This window comes from Rhinopithecus roxellana, chromosome 2 (assembly GCF_007565055.1).
Source record: "Rhinopithecus roxellana isolate Shanxi Qingling chromosome 2, ASM756505v1, whole genome shotgun sequence".
In the NCBI taxonomy this organism is placed as follows: Eukaryota; Metazoa; Chordata; class Mammalia; order Primates; family Cercopithecidae; genus Rhinopithecus; species Rhinopithecus roxellana.
Window position 1 is genome coordinate 142,849,595 of NC_044550.1, and position 23,001 is coordinate 142,872,595.

At 43.6% G+C, this 23,001-nt stretch overlaps 1 protein-coding gene across 1 annotated transcript in view; it reads right to left on the reverse strand.

Annotated features, from left to right (window-relative positions):
- Positions 1 to 216: 216 nt before the first annotated feature.
- The window catches only part of SMIM14 (small integral membrane protein 14), a 92,002-nt gene continuing 69,217 nt past the window's right edge, over positions 217 to 23,001 (reverse strand). Inside the window, exons 4-5 of the mRNA XM_010384533.2 lie at positions 5,929 to 6,071; positions 217 to 958 (exon numbers count right to left, since the gene is read on the reverse strand). Coding sequence (XP_010382835.1) covers positions 926 to 958; positions 5,929 to 6,071 — 176 coding nt within the window. The 3' untranslated portion in view covers positions 217 to 925. The remainder of the gene's footprint in view (positions 959 to 5,928; positions 6,072 to 23,001) is intronic.

The window sequence follows — 23,001 nt, forward strand, 5'->3', positions numbered from 1 at the left end:
ACCACACTAGTCTAAGATTTTCATTTTAACAGGCAGTGTTAGAACAGAAAAAAAGCTTCCCAAGAGGCACTCATTTTAAAAATAAATTATAGCTTAAATTATTATGTGGATTATACCAGCAAAGGCAGAAAGAATTAATGTTTTCCTCCTTTCATGAACCTTGTAAGGCTAGTGTTGAGTGGCTTACAAATGTCATATAATGGACTGTAAATCATCTGCCATATTGATCAATCATGTTTATTTAAGGTTTTCTTAACATTAGAGATTTTTAATGAGAGTATAAAATTAGTAAACAACCATTTCATTTTTTTCTCTCTTCCTATTCTAGCCACATAAACCAGTTTAATCCATGACACGGATTTCAGCTGTAATTTGCAAAACAATCCAAGAGCTACCACAGTGCCCAAAACTACAGAAAACTGCCATCCACAAATTAACTACCAAGGTAAATGTAAATACAACGTGGTTCTAATTTTCTTTCATACAACCTCAGACAACCTGAAATAACTTTATAAATACCTCATGAAAAAAAGCAATTTAAAAAGCTATCAAATCTATTTAAAATATATAAATGCAGACCTCTCAAATTTCGTTCAATCAGGCCAGAAATTATCACAAAAATTATAATCACAGTTACAAACAGAATGAGTGGAATGTTTGTAAGTTTAGGACAACCAAAAACGCCCCATGTAACTTTTTAAAAATATAATCATTCACTCAAATATACTGTAAATAGGAATGGCAGTAACACAGGAAGCAAAAATAAACTTGCAAGTGAAATTTCTAGAAGCTCATGAAAACAAAACCATCCCATATTGCAGATACAAAAGGAAAAACAGTTCTAATGGGGTTAAGAGTACTCTGGTCATCTTCGTTCGTTTGGTCGTGCAAGGTGTTAACTATTTTCACTTCCCATATCACAAAGTTAGTCCACAGGAGGAGCTGGTGGATCTTGTCCCTGGCATTAGAAAGAAATAAATTATTTAACTGACTTTTTAAAAATTTTAAATTTTTTAACATTTATTTTATTACTGTTTAAAAAATTGACTTATTAAATCCCAGTGCAACCAATCTAACACATAGAGAAAGAACTGAGCAGCAATGCCCCCCACCATCCCATCCCAAATATATGCTTATTTGGACTTTTCATATGTTTTTACATGAGGGAACACTAGATTAAATAACACTGTGATTTTCCACCATTTGTCTCATTTTTCCCTGTAGAATGCAATAGAGAGGGAATCTGTATAACAGTGATGTTATCACTCCTGCCAGCAACCACATTAGCTGACACACAGTCTGCATTGCATTAATATGGTAATATTCAAAGTGTCACAGATACAATACTTGCAGGATTATGCATGGACATCTTGACTGGTTAACCAGGAGAATGTAATGGTAAAATTTCCAGGCTTGCCAAACAATTCCGGAATTTTTTTTTTTTTTCTTTTTTGAGACAGAGTCTCACTGGGTCGCCAGCCCCAGGAGTGATCTTCAAACTAATGAAAGTATCTTCATCCCTCTTGCTAAGGTTGATTGGCTAAGCGAAGTACTGTATATTTAAAATGAAGCTAGGGACTTTTGTTTCTCAATACTGAATGTCTACGAGGAAGCATGTGGCTGCAGTTGCTTCTGGCAGTCATCCTATGACCCTAAGGGGAGCCCATCTTGGAATGAAGTTGATAGTAAGAGGAAAGAAACTGGGTCTTTGATGACACTGTTAAACTTTCTTAACACTGACCCTACCTCTGAATTTTTTTGATGTGTAAATCAATGAAGCCACTTGTTTTAAACCGTTTTGAATTGACTTTTGCTAACTTGCAATAGAAAGCAAGTGAACTATAAAGGAAAGATCAGAGTTTTTAAGATTCTCAAGATTTTATTTATTTACCCTGAAATGATGTATGAGGCCTGAGTTGGGGGTGATCAATATTTCTACTTGGAATTAGTCTCAACACATTTTCTTACTTATTCCTAAGATAGCGGAACTACTATTCCTAGAAACACTGGCCTACAATGAATTAAGGTCCAAAAGAGTATAATCTTGCATTTCTGTCGTTTTAATAGTTTCTTTTTTTTTTTTTTTTCCTATCGCCCAGGCTGGAGTACGGTGGTGCGATCTCGGCTCACTGCAGCCTCCACCTCCCGGGTTCAAGTGATTCGCCTGCCTCAGCTTCCCAAGTAGCTGGGATTACAAGCATGTGCCACCATGCCCGGTTAATTTTTTTGTATTTTTAGTAGAGATGGGGTTTCACCATGTTGGTCAAGCTGGTCTCCAGCTCCTGACCTCAAATGATCCACCCGCCTCAGCCTCCCAAAGTGCTGGGATTACAAGTGTGAGCCACCGCACCCAGCCCATTTTAATGGTTTCTAAGTCAGGTTATTAAGAATTCTATTTCTTTAGCTCCAAACATTGAGGAAGTTACTCTTTGATATGAAAGTAACAAAGCTATACAAAAAAAGTAAGAAAGACGGCTAAGGAATAAACACTTTATCAAGACAATATGCAAGCTGTTTTATAAATACTCTCTTCTCCAAGAAAAAACAAAAATACATGTAAGGCTTTTTATATAGTGCTAATAATGCCTTCTTTCTTTTTTTTTTTTTTTTTGAGATGGAGTCTCGCTCTTGTAGCCCAGGCTGGAGTGCAAAGGTGCGATCTCGCCTCACTGCAACCTCCGCCTTCTGGGTTCAAGCAATTCTCCTGCCTCTGCCTCCCGAGTAGTTGGGATTACAGGCATGAGCCACTGCCCCCGGCCTATAATGCCTTCTTTCTTTTTTTTTTTTTTTTTTTTTTTTTTTTTTTTTTTGAGGCAGAGTCTCGCTTTGTCGCCCGGACTGGAGTGCAGTGGCCAGATCTCAGCTCACTGCAAGCTCCGCCTCCCGAGTTTACGCCATTCTCCTGCCTCAGCCTCCCGAGTAGCTGGGACTACAGGCGCCCGCCACTTCGCCCGGCTAGTTTTTGTATTTTTAGTAGAGACGGGGTTTCACCGTGTTAGCCAGGATGGTCTTGATCTCCTGACCTCGTGATCCGCCCGTCTCGGCCTCCCAAAGTGCTGGGATTACAGGCTTGAGCCACCGCGCCCGGCCTATGCCTTCTTTCTTAAAGTTAGCATGCTATGTATCTTTTTTGTGTATGTTTTTCTTTTCGATTTCTTTTTCTTTCTTTCTTTCTATACTACATATGTTCTACTCCTTTAAAAACAAAGCAAAACACTGACCAATTAACACGGCATATTTGCTTTCTCTTATATAAAAAAATGAGTCTAACCGAACTTCTGATATCAACACCACAACACTGGAGAAAAGAAACAATTATTTCAGGAATTCCACATGCTAAAGGTTGGAAAAGAGAATTAGTGGGATAATTTGGTATTCAACAAGTGAATCTGGCCAGGCACGGTGGCTCATGCCTGTAATCCCAGCACTTTGGGAGGCAAATGCAGGCGGAGCACCTGAGGTCAGGAGTTTGAGACCAGCCTGGCCAACATGGCAAAACCCCATCTCTACTAAAAATACAAAAATTAGTCAGTTGTGGTGACACACACCTGTAATGCCAGTACTTTGGGAGGCCGAGGCAGGCAGATCACCTGAGGTCAGGAATTTGAGATCAGCCTGGCCAACATGGTGAAACCCCATCTCTACTAAAAATCCAAAAATTAGCCAGACGTGGTGCATGTGCCTGTAATCCCAGCTACTCGGGAAGGGGAGGCAGGAGAATCGCTTGAACCCAGGAGGCAGAGGCTGCAGTGAACCGAGATTGCACCACTGCACTCCAGCCTGGATGACAGAGTGAGACTCCATCTCAAAAAAAAAACGAGGCCGGGCGCGGTGGCTCAAGCCTGTAATCCCAGCACTTTGGGAGGCCGAGACGGGCGGATCACGAGGTCAGGAGATCGAGACCATCCTGGCTAATACGGTGAAACCCCGTCTCTACTAAAAAAATACAAAAAACTAGCCGGGCGCGGTGGCGGGCGCCTGTAGTCCCAGCTACTCCAGAGGCTGAGGCAGGAGAATGGCGTAAACCCGGGAGGCGGAGCTTGCAGTGAGCTGATATCCGGCCACTGCACTCCAGCCTGGGCGACAGAGCGAGACTCCGTCTCAAAAAAAAAAAAAAAAAAAAAAAAAAACGAGCAAATCTATTATGGAAATTTTCCCTTTTTCTTATGATGCTCTATCATCTTATAGTTTTTTTAATTATAAATTTTAACATTTTATTTATTTAAATTGACAAATAAAAATTGTATATATTTGTCATATACAACATGTTTTGAAATATGCATACATTTGTAGAATGGCTAAATTGAGGTAACTGGCATATTCATGGAAATTTTTTTTTTTTTTGAGACGAAGTTTCACTCTTGTCGCCCAGGCTGGAATGCAATGGCGCGATCTTGGCTCACTGCAACTTCCACCTCCTGGGTTCAAGCAACTCTCTTGCCTCAGCCTCCCGAGTAGCTGGGATTACAGGCGCCCACCACCACGCCCAGCTAATTTTCGTATCTGTAGTAGAAACATGGTTTCACCATGTTGGCCAGGCTGGTCTCAAACTGCTGAACTCAGGTGATCTGCCCATCTCGGCCTCCCAAAGTGCTGGGCTTACAGGCGTGAGCCACTGTGCCCAGCCTCATGGGAATATTTTTAAAGAGATAATATTCAAATTCAATGTTTAAAAAACACACACACATAAATACTGGTTCTGAAAAGGATTAAAAGGAATCCTTTAACAGAGGTTCTTTTTTTGTGAGACAGTCTCACTCTGTAGCCCAAGCTGGAGTGTGGTGGTATGATCTTGGCTCGCTGCAACCTCTGCCTCCTGAGCTCAAACGATTCTCAAGCCTCAGCCTCCTGAGTAGCTGGGACTACAGGCACACACCACCATGTCCAGCTAATTTTTTGTATTTTAGTAGAGACAGGGTTTTACCATGTTGCCCAGGGTGGTCTTGAACACCTGAGCTCGGGCAATCCGCCTGCCTTGGCCTCCCAAAGTGCTGGGATTGCAGGTGTGAGCCACCACGCCTGGCCAACAGAGTTTCTATTAAAGATAGTACTGAAAACTCCCTGTTGGGTCACTTTATCATAGTTTTAATTTAGAAGGTTCTAAAAATGGTTGTAATCATGACTATCAAGATTTATCAACATGAATGATTCTGACCTCTCCTTTTGCCAGCTCAGCTGATTTGTTGTGGTACAGAAATGGAAAACGGGTTTGAGAGAAATAGGATGGGAAAATGAGGAAAATAAAATAAGACAGGCTCAGTGTCTCTACTGAATAGCTAGGCCAGAAGGGGGTCAAACATTTGAGCTGAAGCTACTAAGAGTTTAGGGGTTAGAAGCATGAGAGGCAAGGGATCAACTGTGAGGTGGACAGAACTGAGTAGTGGAGGATTGAGATTTAAGCAATATTGCTGTGGATTATGAAATGGATTATTTTTTATGCTTCTCATGCGAGTAAAGATTGGAATTCAAGCCTGGGCAACCTGGCAAAACCCCATCTCTACAAAAAAATACAAAAAACTAGTCAGGTGTGCTAGTGCAGGCCTATGGTCCCAGCTACTCAGGAGGTTGAGGTGGGAGGATCACCTGAGCCTGGGAGGTAGAGGCTACAGTGAGCTAGATTGCACCAATGCACTCCAGCCTGGGCAGCTGAGCAAGACCCTGTCCGAACAAAAAAAAAAAAAAGGAATTCATTTTCAAATTAATTTTTGGCTTCTGGTCTGTGCTTCTTTCTGCACTTAACTCCACAAAGATTAAGCCATCAATTAAATCTTGGAATTGCAAGATTTAATAGAACTACATAGGTAGAATACTCTATGAGTTAAATGTAATTTAACTAATTTAGGTATTTTAGTCAAAACCAAGTCCTTCCCTGCCCCAGGTCACATACATTCCCTTACCCAAAAAGCATTTAAAATCTGCAATACTTACATTATGAGGACTGGTTGGCTTTCCAGGTAGGTTGGATCCTCTTAGATTCGGAGGTCTCAGTAAGAACAAGATCAATGCAATAACCATCCAGGCCACTAAGATCATAGTAACACTGATGCCATTATCACCAGAGGGTCCTGGTACTAAAGACAAACAAAAATGTAGCATGCTCACAATATTGTTAAAAGTAAAAATAAATTCTAATGTTTAAATGTCAGTTTCAAATATTGTATTACTATAAAAATTGTATTGATAAATTAGAGAAGTCCATATTATACCTTCAATTTCCCTTTCCTCCAGTGAGAACATCTAAAACGTAAATGATGTTAAATAGTCATAAAACAAAACCTAGTAAGTTTTTGTTGTTTTCATTTTTTGAGATGGGGTCTTGCCCTATCAAACAGGCTGGAGTGCGGTGGCTCAGTCATAGCTCACTACAGCCTTAAACTTCTGCGCTCATGGGATCCTCTCACCTCAGCCTCCTGAGTAGCTGGGACTACAGGTGTGTGCCACCATGCCCCAGGCCCCTAATTTTTAATTTTTGTTTTTAGGAGAAACACTGTGTTGCCTGGGCTGGTCTCTAACAATTTTTTTTTTTTTTTTTTTTTTTTTTTTAGATGGAGTCTCACTCTGTTGCCAAGGCCGGAGTACAGTGGGACGATCTTGGCTCACTGCAACCACCGCCTCCCAGGATCAAGCAATTCTGCCTCAGCCTCCTGAGTAGCTGGGATTACAGGCATGTGCCACCATGCCCAGCTAATTTTTGTATTTCTAGTAGAGATGGGGGTTCACCATGTTGGCCAAGCTGGTCTTGAACTCCTAACCTCAGGTGATCCACCCGCCTTGGCCTCCCAAAGTGCTTGGATTACAGGTGTGAGCCACTGTGTCCAGCCCCACACCCCTAATTTTTTTTTTTTTTTAATTTTTAGTAGTGATGACGTCTCACTATGTTGTCTGGACTAGTCTCTAATAAATTTTTTAATAGTACAATAATTCTTAAAATTTGGGGTAACAGAATCATTTGAGAATTTGATAAAAATTAAGAACTCTATTTTAAGAATTCATGGGGTCCTTCAACAGAGGCCTTGCAAGGCAAGCTGCCCATGCCATGTTTGTAGATTAGTGAGGCTAGGCGCCCTAACTTCCCTAAGATCTACTTTTCTAGCTACCTCTGCCCTGTGTCTGGCACCTACATCCTTCATGATTGTTCTTTTTGATCCATTCTGGATTAAAAATAAATATGAAAAGCACTCATGTATACCAAATTCCATAATTTTGCATATAATTGTGGAAGGTTTAAGGACCCACAAAGCCACGAATCCATAGATTTGCTGAGATCTATGAATCTGAGTTAAGACCACAGAAAAAACACTCTCCTTTGGGGGGAAATCTGCATCTTAATTGCAGAGGCATCATGAAAAAGAAAGGGAACATCGGGCTGCATAATATATACATTAAAAGATCCCTTTAATTACAGTCTCAACCAAAGAGATTACTTTGGCCTTCTTTTTCACACAAAGAAGTTGAATTCAGGTCTAGATATTTTAAAATTTTATCAATTTTTCTCTTCTATCCATTTTTTATCTTCTATTTATCAAGAGAAAAAAGCTAGACGGGATGTATGTAAGTATACAGGTATCAGTTTTTCCTGGCTCCTTGACATAGCCGTGTCTTATTTATTTATTTATTTATTTATTTATTTATTTATTTTTATTTTTTTTTTTTGAGACAGAGTCTTGCTCTGCCGCCCAGGCTGGAGTGCAGTGGCCGGCTCTCAGCTCACTGCAAGCTCCGCCTCCTGGGTTCATGCCATTCTCCTGTCTCAGCCTCCCGAGTAGCTGGGACTACAGGCGCCCGCCTCGTCGCCCGGCTAGTTTTTTATATTTTTTAGTAGAGACGGGGTTTCACCGTATTAGCCAGGATGGTCTCGATCTCCTGACCTCGTGATCCGCCCGTCTCGGCCTCCCAAAGTGCTGGGATTACAGGCTTGAGCCACCGCGCCCGGCAGCCGTGTCTTATTTAATTTGAAATAACAAGTGCCTAGCACAGTGCCTGATATGAGGTTAACAAATTTCTGATAAATGAAACATAGATTTTTTTATTGAAGTATATTAGAGAACTCAATTTTCAGAAATAAAAATGGCCGGATGCGGCGACTCACGCCTATTATCCCAGTATTTTGGGAGGCCAAGATGGGCAGATTGCCTGAGCTCAGGAATTCGAGACCAGCCTGGGCAATATGGTGAAACCCCATCTCTGAGGGGAAAGAAAAGGAAAATCCGTTAGATAAACAGTTAAGGCTGGGCCCCGAGAAGTGCTTGCCTGAAAAATCACAGCTGCTACAGCTGCACAGTTAAGTCTGGACAGATAAGGAGCCAGTAAAGCAAAGAAGCCTTTTTGTTCTTTGTATAATTAGTGAGCTCCCAGGAAAAAGTTTCCTCACCTTTTCAGGCATATACACAGTGGGCTCCATGGGAACTTGTACAGGGAGCAGTGGGGCTTACCTAAAAAAACCCACAGTTACACAAACAAGAGAAGCTGTGCTTTGTGCTTAGAAACAATCCCACAGTTGGAAAAAGGGAGTTGCACAGACAGCTTTACTGATAAGAAAAATTAATCAGTTACAAGGAGAAGAGCAGTTTCTTTTTTTTTTTCTTTGTTTTTTTTTGAGACGGAGTCTCGCCCTGTTGCCCAAGTTGGAGTGCAGTGGCACGTCAGCTCACTGCAACCTCCACCTCCTGGGTTCAAGTGATTCTCCTGCCTCAGTCTCCCCAGTAGCTGGGATTACAGGTGCCGCCACCATGCCTGGCTAATTTTTTGTATCTTTAGTAGAGATGGGGTTTCACCATGTTGGCCAGGCTGGTCTCAAACTCCTGACCTCATGATCTGCCTGCCTTGGCCTCCCAGAGTGCTGGGATTACAGGCGTGAGCCACGGCGCCTGGCCGCAGTTTCTTATAAAAGCATTTTACATTCAGTTGTAACCAAGCGATCGGATTCCCCTCTCTGCAGAGAGCTTTCTCCTTTTGCTTATTACATTTTCACTCAAACTTCACCCTTGTGACCATGCTCCTTAATCATTCTGGAGGTGAGACAAAGAACTCAGGGTGATACCTCATAAGAAAAACTGTTATATTAAGGTGCATTAGTGAGACTGCAAAATCTCTACGAAAATTAGCCAGGTGTGGTGGCGTGTGCCTATAGTCCCAGCTACCCGGGAGGCTGAGGCACGAGAATTGCTTGAACCCAGGAGGCAGAGGTTGCAGTGAGCTCAGATTATACCACTGCACTCCAGCCTGGGCAAGAGAGCAAGACCCTGTCTCAAACAAAACCAAATCAAAACAAAACAAAACAAAAACAAAAGAAAACAACCACAACAACAAAAAATGAAAAGAAAGAAAAAAATTATAGATTAGATTTCTAGAGGAAAATGTAGTATCCCTAGGTGATTACTAAAATAGCTTGTCAAGACTACAGCTGTTTGGTTTTGATCTCCTTGCCTCAGGAAAAAGTAAAAGAAATCCAGACAAGATGTTGAAACTAATCTGATACACTGCATTGGGGTCAGTGGGTCCAGGGCCCAATTCCACAAAAGGAAAGGAATTGGTGGCACTGCTGAGGCCAAAAGGCTAGTGATAAGAGGAGACAAAGTCAAGTTAAGAGTTGCACTGGCCCTGCTGCAAAGAAGTCTTACGGCAAACAAATTAGCACAAAATATATATAAAAAAGAGCTGAGCTGGCCCAAGGCAGGATGGACAGCAATGCTTGTAGCCTCTGTTCCAACCCCAGTCAATTCCCTAGAAACAGCTAAACAGGCCAGGCACGGCAGCTTGTATCTGTAATCCCAGCACTTTGGGAGGCCAAGGCGGGCAGATCCCTTGAACTCAGGAGTTTGAGACCAGGCTGGGCAACATGACAAAAACCCATCTCTACAAAAAATTTTTTAAAAAATTAGCCAAGTGTGCTGGTGTGCACCTGCGGTCCCAGCTACTCAGGAGGCTGAAGTGGGAGGATGGCTTGAGCCCAGGAGGTGGACGTTGCGGTGAGCTGTAATTGCACCAGTGCACTCCAGCCTGGGCAACAGAGCCAGACCCTGTCTCAAAACTAAAACAAAAACAAACCACTTTCTTCCATTGTCTTCTGTGTCATTCCCATTGTCTGATCTAACAGTTGGATACTCCTCCATCAATAATTCTCTATTTCTTTTTCTTTATATTAACAGTCCTTTTGTTCTCTCTCTTATTTTTTTTTTTTTTTTTCGAGATGGAATCTCGCTCTGTCACCAGGCTGGAGTGCAGTGGCACGATCTCGGCTCACTGCAACCTTTGCCTCCCGGGTTTTATTTGTAGTAGAGATGGGATTTCACCATGTTGTCCAGGCTGGTCTCAAACTCCTGACCTCAGGTGATCCACCTGCCTTGGCCTCTGAAAATGCCGGGATTACAGGCGTGAGCCACTGCAACTGGCCAACATCAATAGTTCTTAAACTATGGTATACATCAGAGTCATCTGAAAACTTCTTAAAAATGCAGAAATCTGGGAAACACGAGGTCAAGAGATCATCCGGGAGGCAGAGGTTGCGGTGAGCCGAGATCACGCCACTGAACTCCAGCCTGGCGACAGAGCTAGACTCTGTCTCAAACAAAACAAAACAAAACAAAACGCAGAAATCCCACCTTCCATTTAACATATTCAGTACTTTAGTATTCCAAACAAAAATCATGAGCATCTCCCCCTGCCCTACCCCTTTCCACCCCAACTACCAAACTGGATTTCCATTCATCCAGTTGCCCAGGGCAGAAACCTAAGAAAACACCTGTTTTTTCTCTCAACAACCCTGTATTTAATCCATTATGAAGTTTCTTGCAATTTTTTCCTCCTAATTATCACTTGTATTTGCCCACTTTTAGCTCCATGTCCCCTCCTGCTCACGCTACCATCACCTCTTATCTGGTCTACTGCAGTGGCCTCTTAAGGGATCTCCCTATATCTACTCCTGCTTCCCCTGTGTTCTGTATTGTTTCCAGAGTGATTTGTTTTTCTTTTTTTAAAAGCAAATACATGTTGAGTGTCCCTATGTGAAATGCTTGGGTATACAAGTGTTTCAGAATTGAGATTTTTTCAGACTTGGGGATATATGCAATATACTTATTGGTTCAGCAGCCCTGATCCTAAAATCCAAAATCTGAAATGTTCCAATGAGTATTTCCTTTGAGCATCGCGTCAGCACTGACTAAGTTTCAGATTTTGGAGAATTTCAGATTTTCAGGTTAGGGATATTCAACCTATACTATCATTTTTATTTTAAATAATAGTTCAGGCCAGACCTGATGGGGCTCATGCCTGTAATCCCAGCACTTTAGGAGGCCAAGGCAGGAACATCCCTTGAGCTCAGGAGCTCAAGACCAGCCTGGGCAAAATGGCTGGTGTGGAACTTCTGGCCTCATGCAGTCCTCCTGCCTGGGTTTCCCAAAGAGCTGAGATTACAGGTGTCAGTCAGTAGTCATGCCCAGCCATGACTTTTTAATATTCTTTGCAAGTAAAAGATTCTGAAGCTTAAGAGAGTTAAACCTCAGATTCCAAGTTTACTAATTCATATTTCTAGACAAAGGATACCTGATCCTTTTTTAGAATCTCATGCTGGGCACCGTGGCTCACGCCTGTAGTCCCAGCACTTGGGAGGGTAAGGCGAGTACGTCACCTGAGGTCTGGAGTTCAACACCAGTCTGGCCAACATGGTAAAAAAAAAAAAAACAAACAAAAAGTCTTTACTAAAAATACAAAAATTAGCCAGGCATGGTGGCGCATGCCTGTAATCCCAGCTACTCGGGGTGTTGTGGCGGAAGAATTGCTCAAACCTGGAAGACGGAGGTTGCAGTGAGCCAAGATCATGCCACTGCACTCCAGCCTGGGTAACACAGTGAGACTCCATCTCAACAACAACAACAAAATAGTAATGTCCACTTCTTTTTTAGAATCTCACAATAGTAATAAGACTCTTAGTTCCCTTAACTATCTCCTAGCTTGGTTCCTATTGCAGGTTTTCTTGCTTGCTTATTGCTGCCAGAAAAGTCTGCTTAAAACTGTTCTTGGCTGGGTACAGTGGCTCATGGCTGTGATCTCAGCACTCTAGGAGGCTGAGGCAGGAGGATCCTTGGAGCCCAGGCATTTGAGACCAGCCTGGGCAACATAATGAGACCTCTGTCTCCACAAAAAAATTAAAAATTAGCTGGTTGTGGTGGTGCAGGCCTGTAATCCCAGCTACTTGGGAGGCTGAGGTAGGAGGATCACTTAAGCCTAGGTGGTCAAGACTGCAGTGAATTGTAATCACACAACTGCACTCCAGCCTGGGTGGCAGAGATATACCCTGTCTCAACCCCAAAACAAACAAACAAACAAACAAACAATCCCCTCTGTTCTTAACACATCTCTGCTGATCAACGTGATAACTCAGTTTCCACTGCCTACTGTTTCAACTCTGGGTTTTTGTTTTTATTGAGTCAGTGTCTCCCTCTGTCTCCCAGGCTGCAGTGCAGTGGCACAATCACAACCCACTGCAACCTTTGCCTCCCAGGCTCAAGCGATCCTCTCACCTCAGCCTCCTGAGTAGCTGGGACTATAGGAGTACGCAACCATGCCCGATTAATTTTTTAATATTTTAAAAACTTTTTTTTATTTTATTTATTTTTATTTATTTTTATTTTTTTTGAGACGGAGTCTCGCTCTATCGCCCAGGCTGGAGTGCAGTGGCCGGCTCTCAGCTCACTGCAAGCTCCGCCTCCCAGGGTTCAGCCATTCTCCTGCCTCAGCCTCCCGAGTAGCTGGGACTACAGGCACCCGCCACCTCGCCCGGCTAGTTTTTTGTACTTTTTAGTAGAGACGGGGGTTTCACCGTGTTAGCCAGGATGGTCTCGATCTCCTGACCTTGTGATCCGCCCGCCTCGGCTTCCCAAAGTGCTGGGATTACAGGCTTGAGCCACCGCGCCCGGCACTTTTTTTTATTTTTTAGAGACAGGGTCTCACTATGTTGTCCAGGCTGATCTCGAATTCCTGAGCTCGAGTGATCTGCCCATCTTGGCCTGCCAAAGTTCTGGGATTAAAGGCATGAGCCACCCTACCTGGCCCTAATTTTTGTATTTTTAGTAGAGACGGCGTTTTGCCATGTTGCCAAGGCTTGTCTTGAACTCCTGAGCTCAAGCAATCCACCCACCTGAGCCTTGCAAAGTGCCAGAATTATAAGCATGAGCTACTGTGCCCAGCAATTCTAAATTCTTTAGCTCAGCCTTTCCTCATATGATTTGGCCTTATTCATCTAATCTTACCTCTTACCACTTCTCAGAAAATGCATCCGCTGCTCTAGTCACCCCCTATACCCCTCCCTCCCTCCCTTCCTTCCTTCCTTCCTGCTCTAGTCACCCCCTATACCCCTCCCTCCCTCCCTCCTTTCCTTCTTTTTCTTCTCTCTCTCTCTCTCTCTATTTTGGGACAGAGTTTCACTCTTGCTGGCCAGGCTAGAGTGCAGCGGCACGATCTCTGCTCACTGCAACCTCTGCCTCCCAGGTTCAAGTGATTCTCTTGCCTCAGCCTCCCGAGTAGCTGGGATTACAGGTGCTCACAACCACACCCAGCTAGTTTTTTGTATTTTTAGTACAGACAAGGTTTCACCATGTTGACCAGGCTGGTCTCGAACTCCTGATCTCAGGTGATCCACCCACTCAGCCTCCCAAAGTGATGGGATTACAGGCATGAGCCACCGCCCCTGGCCCCTCTTCTTTCTTTAGCCAATGATTCCCTGGCCTGGCTATGCATCAGAATAGCCTTAGAATCTGTATCAACACCACAGATTCTAAGGCACTGCCTAAGATCATCTGATTCAGGAGCAGCTTCAGGGTGGGAACAGGAGCCAACGATATTTTTTAAAAGCTTTCCAAATGAATCTGATGCAACAGTTGAATGCGAACTTGTCTGGCAGCATTTGCCAACTATGCAAATTCAGTCTTCCTGGGTTACTACTCATTATTTCCCTGTCTAGCATGTTCTTACAACTAACTCCATTTATCCACCTATATGCTATATCCCTCTTCCATAAAAATCTCCATTTCCTCCACCCACTTTTTCCTCTGCCTTCTCTGGACTAGTGTAGCATTTCTAGTTTGAAGGAAGGGTTTCCTATCTCTCCTAATTAACTTTTTAAGAACTGAGACCATCTCATAGCTGTTTGACTGTACCACCTCTTAGATATATAATCCCTGAGCCTCAGTTTCTTTTTCTTCTTTCCTTCTTCCTTCCTTCCTCTTCTTCCTCCTTCTTCTTCCTCTTCTTTTACTCTTCCTCTTCTTCTATTATTATTATTATCATTTTGAGATGGAGTCTTGCTCTGTCACCAGGCTGGAGTGCAGTGGCACAATCTTGGCTCACTGCAACCTCCGCCTCCCAGTTTCAAGCGATTCCCCTGCCTCAGCCTCCCGAGTAGCTGGGACTACAGGTGTGTACCACCTTGCCAGGCTAATTTTTTGTATTTTAGTAGAAACGGGTTTTCACCATGTTGGCCAGGATGGACTCGATCTCCTGACCTCGTGATTCGCCCACCTGGGCCTCCCAAAGTGCTGGGATTACAGGTGTGAGCTACTGCACCCAGCCGAGCCTCAGTTTCTTTACCAGTGAAGTGGAAGTATTTCCATCATCTCAGAGCAGCTACGACAATTGAAATGGTCAATACATGACAAGCAGTTAGCGAAGTGCCTGGTACACAGCAGGTAGTCAATAAACATTATCCATTAACTTTGGGAGGCAGAGGCAGGCGGATCACCTGAGGTCAGGAGTTTGAGACCAGCCTGGCCAACATGGTGAAACCTCATCTCTACTGAAAATATAAAACTTAGCGGGGTGTGGTGGCACGGGTCTGTAATCCCAGTTACTCGAGAGGCTGAGGCAGGAGAATCGCTTGAACCTGGGAGGTAGAGGTTGCAGTGAGCCGAGACTGCGCCACTGCACTCCAGCCTGGGTGACAGAGTGAGATTCTGTCTCCACAAGAAAAAACAAAAAACAAAAAACACCATATCCATTACCAGTATTAGGATCAATTAGAATACAGAAAAGTGGTAACAGGATGGAAGGAGCACAATACTTGGTAACTAACTGTACTGCTGGGAGGAGGAGGAAGAAAAATTAGTGAAGGATGCCTCTAAAATTTTCTGAAGGGTAACAGTATGTGGTAGAATTTCTCTACTTAAAAAGCTAAATGGAAACAGTTTTCCTGACCTCCAAGGTTTGATAACATCATTTTCTCCTATCCTCCAGTAATTCACGGCCCATCTCAGAATAGGATACTAGGTGAACCAATTAAAGTAGAACCTCTTGGTCACAGCCAGTCGTTTTCTGTTTACAGCAGTCCCATGAAATTGAGATTGACTTTGGGATGTACTATCACATGGGCATAGCATGCAAGATTATTAACAAAAAACTGGAAACAAACCTAAACGTCTGCCAAGAGTGCCTGATTAATAAATTATGGTACATCTATACAATGGAATTATTATGAAGCTGTAAACAATTTTTGAGGAAAGTCTCTACGAGGTATAGTTTTTTTGAACAACAAAAAAAAAAGCAGGTGAAGAATGGTGTCTAAAAAGGGGAGACAAGGCTGGGCACAGTGGCTCAAGCCTGTAATCCCAGCACTTTGAGAGGCCGAGGCAGGTGGATCACTTGAGGTCAGGAGTTCAAGACCAGCTTGGCCAACATAATGAAACCCCCTCTGTACTAAAAATACAAAAACTAGCTGGGTGTAGTGGCTCATGCCTGTAATCCCAGCTACTCGGGAGGCTGAGGCATGAGAATCACTTGAATTTGGGAGGCAAAGGTTGCAGTGAGCCAGGATGGCACAACAGCACTCTAGCCTGGGCGACAGAGACAAATAATTTATAGTCGCTCGTACATGTACAAAGACACTCTGGAAAGATAACAGAGAAGACCAATAATGCCTGGAGAAAGGATCTGGGTAGTTGGGATAATATGAGGCAAGACAACTCTTCACTGTATACTAATTAACTTGATTTTTGAACCTTATGTAAAATGTTAATAGAATTAAACAAAAAAAGTAGCCTAAAGTATCTTGGGGTTGAAAACACTAGGTATCTGAACTGACTTAGACTCCTTAAAATATTTAGGGACAGGAAATAAGAGGGTCACTATAGGCTTTCTGTGATTATTCACAGTCCCTTATGACAAGACCTACTCTTTAGAAAGTCTCAGAACACAGGAAAAAGAGAGTTCGACTGGCCTACTCACACTCCCTGACACTGCATGCAGCTGATAAGTAAGAACATCAGGAGCAGCTTTTTTTTCTTCTAAAACGGGGTCTCTAGGAACTCCCTATATATTATTTACTTTAAGAAGTTAAGTATTTTTCACTTTATGGCCTGGAAAGATATCAAATCATAAAAATGTAGAGGGACTTTATACACCAAAATATAGCATTTCGTATTTTGCTTATGCATTAAGTTTTTGGTTACAAGCAAACATGAGTAGAGTTGATGGCCAGAGACCTCACAAATAAAATGCCAAATGGAATATTCACAATGCAGTCGTTAACTTAGCTGGACACCAAGAAGATGAAAAGGTAGAGACAGAGGCTCTAAGAGCTGACCCATCCCAAGAGATTAGTTGTATAAACTTATATAGGTTTCCACTGGGGAAAGCAAAAACAGAATAGCAGTGAAAGTGGACAATACACCAGTATGCTCTAACCCTGTAATTTTTGGTCCTATATAGTAATTACATTGTCCTAAGCATAGCTACCAGTTTTCAAAAAGCTGAGTCAAGGGTGATCTCTATCATTCCCTAATGTAGATCTGTTATCCTACTACAGGCTGAGTATTCCTACTCTTAAAAATCCAGAATGCTCCAAAATCCAAAACTTTTTGAGAGCTGACATCATGCTCAAAAGAAATGCTTATCAGAACATTTCACATTTTCAGCTCAGGGATAGGTCAACTGGTAAATGAATCTGAAAAAAAATCTGAAACCGAATACCCTTCTGGCTCCAAGCATTTCAAATAAGGGATAGTCAACCTATACTTTCATATTGTGTTCTGCGAGGGTGCCCCCTGGTGTTATTTCAAATTAGTGTTTTTAGAGAAAGATAACCTGAATGGAAAGCATCCTCTCTTTTGTTTAAAGGATTCTATTAAAAAAGAAATACATGATATTTTAAGCAGGGGGCTAAGGGAAACCTCACTAAGAAGGCACTCTGGAGTAAAGAAGTAAAGAAAGTGAGGGTGTCATTTGTGAGATTATCTGAAAGAAGCACATTTCAGGCAGAAGGAACAGCAAGAACTCCTGATTCAGGAGCCTGTGGGATGTTCATGGAGGCCAACGTGGCTTAAGTGGAGTGACCTGGGATTGGTGGTATAGCGAGGTGGGATGTAAGAAAAATATTAGGCTGGGTGCGGTGGCTCACGCCTGTAATCCCAGCACTTTGGGAAGCTGAGGTGGGAGAATCACTTGAGGCCAGGAGTTCAAGACCAGCCTGGGCAACATAATGAGATCCTATCTCTACAACATAAAAAACAAACAAACAAAAAAAATCAGCCAAGTGTGGTGCCACACACCTGTGGTCCCAGCTACTCAGAAGGCTGAGGTGGGAGGACTGCTTGAGCCCAAGGGGTTCCGGTTGCAGTAAGCCATGATTGCACCACTTCACTCCAGCCTGGGCAACAGAGTGAGACTCTGTCTCCAAAAAATATAATAAAAAGATTAAATCAAAAGAGTAACAGGATTCAGATCATGTTGGCCTTATAGGTCATAATAAGAACCTTGGCTTCTGTTACATATTAAATAGAAAACCACTGAAGGGGCTTTTTTTTTTTTTTTTTTTTTGAGACAGGGTCTCACTCTGTCACCCAGGTTGGAGTCCAGTGGCTCAATTACAGCTCACTGCAGCCTCAGCCTCCCAGGCTCAAGTGATCCTCCCAACTCAGCATCTGGAGTAGCTGGGGCATAGGCACAGGCTACCACGCCTAGCTACGTTTTATATCATTTCAACATTTTGCTCACGCTGGTCTTGAACTCCTGAGCCCAAGTAATCTGCCTGCTTTGGCCTCCTGAAATGGGATTACAAGTGTGAGCCACTGCGCCCAGCCACCTCTGAAGAGTTTTGAGCAAAATGCAGATGATATCTGACTGTCATTTTGACAGAACCACTCTATCTGTTGTCCTGAAGAAGGAGAAACAGAAAGACAGTGATATGGTTTGGCTGTGTCCCCACCCAAATTTCATCTTGAATTGTAACTCCCACAATTCCCATATGCCGTGGGAGGAACCTGGTGGGAGGTGATTGAATTATGGGAGCAGGTCTTTCCTGTGCTGTTCTCATGATAGCAAGTCTCACGAGATCTCATGGTTTTAAAAAGGGGAGCTTCCCTGCACAAGCTCTCTTCTCGTCTGCCACCATGTGAGACGTGTCTTTCACCTTCCGCCGTGATTGTGAGGCCTCCCTAGACATGTGGAATTGTAAGCCCAATAAACCCTTTTCTTTTGTAAATTGCCCTATCTTGGGTATGTCTTTATTTTTATTTTTTTTATTTTTTTTTTGAGACAGAGTCTCACTCTGGCCCCCAGGCTGGAGTGCAGTGGCCGGATCTCAGCTCACTGCAAACTCCACCTCCCCGGTTCAGCCATTCTCCTGCCTCAGCCTCCCGAGTAGCTGGGACTACAGGCGCCCGCCACCTCGTCTGGCTAGTTTTTTGTATTTTTTAGTAGAGACGGGGTTTCACTGTGTTAGCCAGGATGGTCTCGATCTCCTGACCTCGTGATCCACCCATCTCGGCCTCCCAAAGTGCTGGGATTACAGGCTTGAGCCACCGCGCCCGGCGGGTATGTCTTTATTAGCAGTGTGAAAACGGACTAATACAGACTAATTAGACAGACTAATACAACAGAACCTGTTGCAATAATCTGTTAACATATGAGATGATGATGGCCTAGAGCAGGGAGGAGGCAGTGGGATAGTGAGAAGTGATAGAATTTTGGATGTATCTTCAAGGTTGTGCTTGCTGAAAGATGACTGAACAGTGTAAGAAAAAGGGAAACCAAGGATGAGTCTCAGAAGGATAGACCTGCCATTAACTGTTATAGGAAGGATCTCGAGAGGATCAGAAATTCTTTTTTTTTTTTTTTTTTTTTTTTTGAGACGGAGTCTCGCTGTGTCGCCCAGGCTGGAGTGCAGTGGCGCGATCTCGGCTCACTGCAAGCTCCGCCTCCCGGGTTTCCGCCATTCTCCCGCCTCAGCCTCCGAGTAGCTGGGACTACAGGCGCCCGCCACCGCGCCCGGCTAGTTTTTTGTATTTTTAGTAGAGACGGGGTTTCACCGTGTTAGCCAGGAGGGTCTCGATCTCCTGACCTCGTGATCCACCCGCCTCGGCCTCCCAAAGTGCTGGGATTACAGGCTTGAGCCACCGCGCCCTGCCAGAAATTCTTAAGATGTTGAGTTTGAGGCACCTCGTGAGACATCCCAGTGGAAATGCCCAAAAGACAGTCATCAGCATACACGTAATGAGTCATGAGACCAGATGAGATCACCAAGCGAGTGAGTGTCTAGAAAGGGAAATGATCCAGGGGCTGAGTCCTGGAGCATTCCAAAAATAGGAAGCTAAGAGGTCAGGGGGACAGACAGAGGCACCAAGAAAGAGGACAGCAGATAGAAAGACACAATGCAGCCAGGCACGGTGGCTCACGCCTATAATCCTAGCACTTTGGGAGGACAAGGTGGGTGGATCACCTGAGGTCAGGAGTTCAAGACCAGTCTTGGCAACATAGGGAAACCCTGTCTCTACTAAAAATACAAAAATTAGGCCAGGCGCAGTGGCTCACACCTGTAATCCCAGCACTTTAGGAGGCCGAGGCAGGCGGATCACGAGGTCAAGAGATCGAGACCATTCTGGCCAACATGGTGAAACCCTTCCTTTCTACTAAAAGTACAAAAATTAGCTGGTGTGGTGGCACACGCCTGTAGTCCCAGCTACTCGGGAGGCTGAGGCAGGAGAATCGCTTGAACCCGGGAGGTGGAGGTTGCAGTGAGCTGAGATTGCACCACTACACTCCAGCCTGGCGACAGTGTGAGACTGTCTCAAAAAAAAAAAAAAAAAATTAGCTGGGGATGCTGGCACACGCCTGTAATCCCAGCTACTCAGGACGCTGAGGCAGGAGAACTGCTTGAATCCAGGAGGTGGAGGTTGCAGTGCGCTATCATGCCATTGGGCTCCAGTTTGGGCGACAAGAGCAAGACTCCATCTCAAAAGAAAGAAAGAAAAAAAAAATTAGCCAGGCATGGTGACATGCTCCTGTAGTCCCAGCTACTCAGGAGGCTGAAGTGGGAGGATTACTTGAACCTGTAAGGTCAAGGCTGCAGTGGGCCGTGTTTGCTCCATTACACTCAAGCCTGGGTGACAAAGTGAGACCCTGTCTCAGAACAAAACAAAAAACAAACAAAAGGCCGGGCGCAGTGGCTCAAGCCTGTAATCCCAGCACTTTGGGAGGCCGAGACGGGCGGATCACGAGGTCAGGAGATCGAGACCATCCTGGCTAACACGGTGAAACCCCATCTCTACTAAAAATACAAAAAACTAGCCAGGCGAGGTGGCGGGCGCCTGTAGTCCCAGCTACTCAGGAGGCTGAGGCAGGAGAATGGTGTAAACCCGGGAGGCGGAGCTTGCAGTGATCTGAGATCTGGCCACTACACTCCAGCTCGGGCGACAGAGCAAGACTCCGTCTCAAAAAAAAAAAAAAAAAAAAAAAAAAAACACCCCAAACCATATTCAGTGCCAAATGCTAACGCCCAAATAGATTGTATAAATAAGAACATACGGGCCGGGCAAGGTAGCGCACCTCTGTAATCTCGGCACTTTGGGAGGCGGAGGTGGGTGGATCACTTGAGGTCAGGAGTTCGAGACCAGCCTGGCCAACATGGCGAAACCCTGTCTCTACTAAAAATACAAAAAATTAGCCAGGTGTGTTAGTGCATTCCTGTAATCCTGACTACTTGGTAGGCTGAGGCAGGAGAATAGCTTGAGCCTAGGAGGCGGAAGTTGCAGGGAGCTGAGATCGCGCCACTACACTCCAGCCTGGGCAACAGAGCAAGACTCCATCTCAAAAAAAAAAAATTATATATATTATATGTATATATATATACAAACACACACACACATTTATATATGTCTTCACCATTTACTCTTTGGTCTGTGTTTTAACAACGTTGAATCTACCCAGTAGCTACTTCTAGGACTAAAGGAATAAATGACATTTCTGGTATCACAATGATTAAACACTGTTCTAAAACAATGGAATAACATCTGTGAAAAGGGGAAGAGTAAAAAAATAAGACAATGGAATGTATACAAAATAGAACTACAGAAATGAAAGGCAGAAGTGAACGAAAGCAACCAATGTAAAAAACAAGTCAGGAGAAGAGAATAAAACATATATTTCTTCAAGGCTTATTTCAATTCTTATGAAGCCTCCAATTCCCACAAACTTAAAACACATATTTAATTTTAAAAAATAACTTTTTCCAATTGAATAGTAACACATGTATCTAAATATAAAGATAGCTACAAAATATATGTTTTATTATTTTAAGAAAAAAGTATAAGCTCACTGGAGAAAATTTAGAATATAAGAAAAATAATTCTATCCCTCACAGTAAACTACTGTTTAACCATTTAAAAGCCTAGCTCTCAGAAAGGATTTTTACCAACTGCTAAAAGAATTGGAGGGAAAGAAAAACTTGCCGATATGCCTAAATGAATGTTCAAAGTTTTACCTTTCTTTTTAGAGTTAGGAAGTCACATTTTACCTACAGGAATGAGTATATTTGGTTATAGGTGGGGCTGGTTCAAGAGTCACAAAAGCCGCACAGGTAATAAACACCTGTTTTCCTATGGGGAGGTTCAATAAAATTATTTTCAACTAGGAAAACAGGTTTTAGCTTTACCTGTTGAGGCAAATATTTGAGCTGTACACTGCAGGTTAATGAATGCTACTGGAGAAGTAACATAAAGAAGTCTGGAGGGAGGGAACCACCACCCATTGCCCTAACAATGCATGTTTCTATTGCTTTCTTGTCTTGAAGGCATATATATCGCCCAAATGGACTAGGTTCTGACCAAAGTTCTACTTTAGGCTAGGCACTGCACTAGCTCCCACTTCTCTAAGTTTTATCTGTGGAATCTGATGGGACACCCAGTTCACAAAGTAATAAAAATCATAATGTATACAACTCTCTTTAAGATTACCTTACTGGGCCGGGTGCGGTGGCTCAAGCCTGTAATCCCAGCACTTTGGGAGGCCGAGACGGGCGGATCACGAGGTCAGGAGATCGAGACCATCCTGGCTAACACGGTGAAACCCCATCTGTACTAAAAATACAAAAAACTAGCCGGGCGAGGTGGCGGGCGCCTGTAGTCCCAGCTACTCGGGAGGCTGAGGCAGGAGAATGGCGTAAACCCGGGAGGCGGAGCTTGCAGTGAGCTGAGATCTGGCCACTGCACTCCAGCCTGGGCGACAGAGCGAGACTCTGTCTCAAAAAAAAAAAAAAAAAGATTACCTTACTGTGTCTTGTTTTAGTTTCATACACATAATAAACTGGCAGCTCTGCTTCGGAGATGTTACATATCAGCAACTAACCTACTAATAAATGCAATTTGGTAATATGTAAATAGCCTTAAAATGTGTGAAGAAAACCAGAACGTATCACTCCAAAATATGCCTCTTTCACATAGAAATTATTTTTGAGAGGCCAGGCATGGTGGTTTATGCCTGTAGTCCCAGCTACTTGGGAGGCTGAGGCACTAGAATTGCTTGAACCTGGGTGGCGGAGGTTGCAGTGAGCTGACACTGCGCCACTGCACTCCAGCCTGGGCAACAAAGCAAGACAAGGAAGGGAGGGAGGGAGGGAGGGAGGGAGGGAGGAAGGAAGGAAGGGAGGAAGGGAGGGATATTTTTGAGCTGTAGGCAATTAGGAAGCAGCAAATAGAAGAAAAGCTCTCTCTATTCCCCTCTTTTCTGCCTAAAGGTAGGATA